Genomic DNA, 6,403 nt, shown 5'->3' with positions numbered 1-6,403 from the left:
ATCAACAACATTGAAGCTCAAAATTAATCACCACTACAATACAACCATCAAATACATCTGCATCAACTAACATTCAATTAATCTGAACAATCAGATCACTGACACCAAAACACTATGTTGAACCCAAAAACCTGCATCATCATTCAGAACCAGTTGTAACCTCAAAAACCATGCATCAGAGTGTATATGCTACTTGGCTAAACCCAAACTGCGTGTATATTCTACTTCCATTAATCAAACCTGTGTATACCTTCAAAACTACTGCTAACATAAACTTTTGAATCAAGTCTATACCAACCAAAAATACACTGAATATCTAATGTCAACTTACATAGCTTTACACAGGCAGGGACAGAGATCACTTCTTCTCACTTATACAATCAATCAATCAAATGCCAACCTCCTTATGCATTTAGTTTTACATTCAAATCTATGAAGACTTCATTGACAGACAGTAATAAAACAACAAAATTTGATCAGATAGATCAGTTAGATCTGAAAAAGAAGCTTTTCTTTTGTATACGCTACTTGAAAGAACAAAACCTGCGTGTATATGCTCTTTGGCTGAGACGAACCTGCGTACATATATGCAAATATTAACTCAGAACTTTGCTGCAATTCCAGATTTCAGACAAACCCAAATTATGATAGATAACGAATAAAAACAGGCGCAAAACATCATATATAGTCTCAACCAATATCATATCATTCAAGAATAAGTCATTTCAGTTCTCATGATCCTTATCCAATATTGAACTCAAGGTGCCCATGAATATTTCATATCTAGTCCCAGACATAACCCTGCAACATAAAATATACTTTAGATAGAAGTATTCCGTAGTATCTTATTACTTACACCCATGGTCTTATGATCTTCTCCTCTTTATATAGCTTTAGGCCCTTTGTCAATACCTTGGACCAAAACCACTTAGGACCAATACCTTGGAACAAATACCTAAGGTCAATACCACAGACCAAATACCTTGGACCAAAACCTTGATTTTCCATCCCATACATGCTTTTCCTTCTGTGAAAGTGCGTGTATACGTATACACTCTTTTTGATCTGTGTTCCCGCGTGTATACGCTACTTTGACAAAGTGAACCAGCGTATACCTCTCTTTCTTCAACCTCTAGAGTTTGATATGTAATCCTTTGTTGTTAACCTATTGCACTGTGACTTGTCATCTGTGTGAGTTGCCATCAGGGACAACACCTGTATCATAATGCCAACAACTAATTCCTCCATCAGTTGGAACTAGTTTAATTGATTTTAACTCAGTTGGACTGAATTAAATAATTACAACTCAAAATAAACTCAACTAGTGCTCCTAATTGTAGGAGACACTCTACATGACTCCAGTTAGACCATAAACTAGAATTAATTGAGATAACCAAGTTAAATTAACTTAGTTAACTATTACAAGTTGTCATGAGATGTGGAATTACAATTTAATTCCTAATTTAATTCAAGGACAAATTAAATTAGGATTTTATTGTTGAATTTTCAACACACACCTATCTTTCGCAAAGATTCCAAGCATTATTCCTCCTAGGTTTGAAATGCTAACTCAAAAGGTTATTCAAGGAATGATGTTTTACAAGGGCATGAAATATTTTTAAAGTTAGAGTATATGTGTCAATCCTTCATTAATCCTAATGCAAGAATTCATTGAATATGTTTATATTATATTCTTCATAAACACAAAAGCCATCTTTTTGGCCCTAGAGTATGCCCTAAAATTGTTTCTAATTGGCTAAGAGCTCATCCTCCTTGAAAGTAAGGAAATATATTAACAACCCAAGACCTAGAGGCATTTGGTAGGAGTGAAAGCCCCCCCCTTATGGACCACCAATGTGTAGTTCTAGGTGGTGTGGTTTTACTTGAATAACAATGATGAGTCAACTTGCATCTGTAGATACCGACCAGTGATGGTTACCCCCATTGTTGGCTTTGCAACTGAGTTATGATATCTTTTCCCACTATAAAAAAAGAAGCCATATTTGTGAGAGGAAAATTATATTATATCAGGTCCTAGCATATTTTTATTCATTATGTATTTTTGTTGGCCAAATTTATTGAGGTTTTTTATTTCGAAATTTAAGGAACATGTTATTTGTCTATTATTTGGCTCATTTCCTTCAACTTCTTCAAAATCAATACCCATTTTCTTGTCATGAAGCTACATTGAATTTGAAATAGATTCCAAGAAACATGAAAGCTCTCCATCATCACATGATTCAAGGAATAGATATATATTGCATGCAACCTCAAAGGTGAAGTACAACTTTGTTATCACTAGGTGATCTAATTGATTAAGTACAATACACTCCATCTTGACATATGTGGTTTTCTTTTCTTTTGCTATGAATCATTTATCCATAATCTTCAATGAATATATTTTCCCGGTGCCTTTATTTTCTACCACGACAATCATGTCAAAAGTTTTAAATGATGGAAAAAAGGTCATCCTTTTGCAATTTTGTGAATCATTTAAAAACAAACAAACAAAAAATTGTGTAAACATTTTATGTTACAATATTTTGTTCATCAAATATTTAAACTAATGTGAAGTCCCTAGCTTGTTCCATAATGCCTTCATTGTATCTTCTCTTGAAACATTCATTAACACTAGATTTAAGAGACATGACAATATTGTGCTCTTTTCCTTTTGATCCAACTTTGTCCGGTCTTCTATGGACATGCTCATTAGTGTAGTACATATATATACAATGATCCACTAATATTTTTATACCAAAATATATCTCATCTTGAGCTTCCATAGCTCAAAAATTTCCCCATTAAATTTGCTGACCTATATTTTTTAATTGCTTGTCATTGTTTTCCACCACAAGAATCACCACCACAGAGCTCCCACCCGCAACAAGATTTATCAGACTCGAGATAATTAAACCCTTAGCCATAAAGGAATCCTCCTAAAGCAAATAACCATTTGATAACAAATGTAATTTTTGAATATTATATAGTAATGCAATGCATGCATATATTCTTAATAAACAACAAGTTAAACTAATGGAAATCACAGAAGATGTAGAGATTTACCTTGGAAACCCAAACTAGGAAAACCAGTTAATTGTTTAGTGCTTTAATTCTATTTTTTTTATCATCAATATACTTCATTGTTTACAATATAATATATATGATCCCATGACATCCAAACCCCCTAATCCATTAACTTGGATTAGATTACAACCATAATTGCTTAACTAGAATTATAAAACCATGGGCTAAACCATAATGTATCACAAAACCACTAAAAGAGAAAATTGTGTGCTAAAAGTTTCTAAAAAAAGACAAAAAAACCACCTTTTTTTCTTTTTTCGAGGAAAACCCCAGGCAAAGGGGGCTACTTCTACCCCTGTGACCCTCCCTCAACTGCACATACAACCAAAAATTTGTTTAATGTGATATACACTTTTAAACCAACTATATTGCACAAAAGACAAAGGTTTTTAAAGTGTCTGCATCATTTAAGGTTTTTAGGAGAGCACAAAAGACAAGATATAGAAGGGTACACAAAGAAAAAGTCATTTTATAAAAAGACATTGAAACGGGAAAAGTGTTTTGCTTTAAAAAACTTACATAATCTAAAAAAATTAAATACGTGTGTGACACATGACATATCAATCCAAATTTAAAGGGAATGTGGCAAAAAGTTTAAATGACATATAAGACAAGATTTATGACACATAAATATTTGATAGGTATGACTATTACAAACAAGGGAGGCTGCGAAGCAGCGAGTCCCTGCACTAAGTTCAGCCTGCATAATACTTGATGTGTCATAGCTATCCTGGCAAGCTCTTAGTTCATGCTAATCGTAATAGCTTACAACAAAAATGCAGGAGATCTAGTGGAGTAAACTAGCACTAAGCTTATGTAAGATTTGAATTCCTTTTATTAGTTTCTATGTATATAGTTTTAATTTCTATTAATTATTGCCAACAATCCTTAAAATTAACGCTCCAACTAGCACTAAGCTTATGTAACATTTGAATTCCTTTTATTAGTTTCTATGTATATAAGTTATTACTTCGCATAGCTATATTTGTTTTAATTTCTATTAATAGGATACTCAGCTTTTTAAATGTATCCTCTTAATAAAAATAAGACGATGCCTGTCGTCATAGCATTCTTCCAGTATACAAGAGTCGGTTATCGGGGACTAGTGTTATAATTTAAGATAAAAATAACTGGCTTTGAATAATTTTAATATGAAAAATTTATAATCTAAGATAAAAATAACTCGATGGTTCAGCATACAATAAGATCTTAAAAATAACCCAATATACATGAAAGTGTCCTGTGGTCAATTCTTTTAACAAGAAAAGTTGTTGTCAAAATTGTAACTTGAAATAGCTCGATTACAATTTGAAATAAAAATAACTCGATGCTTCTAGGTGACCTGAAGATCTGTCCATCTTCTTGTCCAAGTGTCACTCGATATACACGAATCTATACGAGAATAAGTCGATGCTTCCTGTATACAAGATCTGTCCATGTTCATTATATTCAATAAAATAAGTCCGTGCCCTCCTGAGGCAATGCGAGAACCGTAAACCTCGGGAAATGCGACGACTCTAAAAGTATTAGAGTACGAAGGGTTCGCTCCAACACACAAGTATTACCTTTTGCATGGATTTTACGTGTCAGTAGCAGGGCGCATTTCCAACTAGGCCAGAGTAACCGCAATTACGTGTTATTGCGTTCGAATAGCTCAGTTGAGAGGCAATCGCTCTGGAATTACAGTGACCGCCATTACTAGTAAGCTGGAATTTCACCAACTGCATTTCATGCCTTCAAACCCTGATAATATTTGCAAACAGTTCTCAGCCTAAAAGGCGCACAGTTTTAGGCGATGTCATAAATCTTCATGCTGCTGCTACCGATTGCTTGTCAGCAGCAGGGGGCCAAAAATGGAAGTCCCCCAAGAAGGCCTCGGCCGATTCTTCTTACATAAAGAATTCATCCTCATCGACCACAAAGCATAACGCAAGAAAATCGTCCCTGAGCAGGCGGTGTATGAGCCTTGTGAAGGAACAGCGCGCGAGGCTTTATATCATTCGTCGCTGTGTTACTATGCTGCTCTGTTGGCACAAGTATGGAGATGTCTAGGTTCGAATCTCGTCCGCCGCTGATTTCTTTCGGTGTTTTTTACCTCAGAAGACTTGAATGCAGTAGCACCTGGTATCCTGACCCATTTATTGAAGTGTACAGTGAGAGCCATGGGCTCTTTCAGTTTAGTTTTTCAGTTTTTTTGAGTTGCCACTGTTCTGGAATCGAGTATCTGACAAATGAGATGTAATTTTCTTTTCTATGAGCTTCGACAGAGCTTCAAATTATCTCAAGAATTCCAAACTACATGGCACACTGTACAATTTTTCCTTAGTAGCTGGTTTTTGTATTTTATTTGATAAGTAAATGATATTTTTGAGGATTTAGTGGATTGATTGATGCACAGGTATAGATGGGCATTCCTTTAGTTAGTGTAAAATCAGGATGTGAGCTTTTGCCAGCAGATTATGGGAGATGAGTCTGGGTCATGATTTTCAATCTATGTCTATAGCTTCAAGTACCAGATAGATACAGTCTACCGTATGGGCACTAACTGTGAAATGTGGAAGTGCAGCTCAAGCTTCCTCTACATCCCAGTTTTTATGGATTTTTTTTTCCTTTCTAAGAATAGGTAGGAAGTTATCATAATAATCTCTTTTGTCTTGAATTTCCTTGCACCATTTGATATTTGATAACAATTCAATTTAGTAGACAAAAATGACAATAGATTCAAGTACATGTGAGAATGGATTAATAGAATTAGCTTTCGCTGGATCTAATTGAGAAAAGAAAAGGGGCATTTGTCGACTGACACTTTTATGGATACTTCTTTCAGTTGAAGAATAGGCCTTCGGCAAATTTCATGGAGACTGTACAGAATGATATCACCCCAAATATGCGAGGAATTGCAATGGAGTTCATTGAAGCAACCATTGACGTCACTTTTGAGGATGCGGAAGTAGCTGATGGAGCCGCATTCAATGCTAATGGAGCTGTAAAATTCAGTAAGTACCAGTAACCCCAAAAAAATTAAGATGTTGTCTTTACGGTTTTGAAATTTTGATTTACCGTTTTGAAATTTTGATGCTTTTAGCAATTATGTAAACTTATAAATGGAAATTGATCATTCTGCAGAAAATTAGAATTCAAAATGTTGCGAGAGCAAGTCCAGGAACAACAATTGAAGAAAACAAAGAGCAGGTGGAAGACGAAACCAATACCTCAGAGGAGGCACTTAGCGTCATATTGGGCATCACCAAGAACGACATGAGAGCCGCAACAACCCTGTTTGCAACCAAGACATTCAAAGTTGCTAGTTAATGAATTT

General features: G+C 34.9%; 1 protein-coding gene across 1 annotated transcript; it reads left to right on the top strand.

Moving 5' to 3' along the window:
- The first annotated feature begins 4,565 nt into the window (after positions 1–4,565).
- LOC149146417 (small polypeptide DEVIL 11-like) lies at positions 4,566–5,232 on the top strand. The gene is made up of 2 exons (XM_089452755.1): positions 4,566–4,576; positions 4,848–5,232. The coding sequence occupies exons 1-2, from the start codon at positions 4,566–4,568 to the stop codon at positions 5,134–5,136; spliced, it is 300 nt and encodes a 99-aa protein (XP_089308881.1). The 3' UTR covers positions 5,137–5,232.
- The last annotated feature ends 1,171 nt before the right edge of the window (positions 5,233–6,403 follow it).

Source organism: Pinus tabuliformis, chromosome X, assembly GCF_031772625.1.
Source record: "Pinus tabuliformis cultivar Carrire ecotype Pingquan chromosome X, CPIR1, whole genome shotgun sequence".
Lineage (NCBI taxonomy): Eukaryota > Viridiplantae > Streptophyta > Pinopsida > Pinales > Pinaceae > Pinus > Pinus tabuliformis.
Note: the sequence above shows the minus strand (reverse complement) of the source record. Positions and strands in the feature narration are given on the sequence as shown.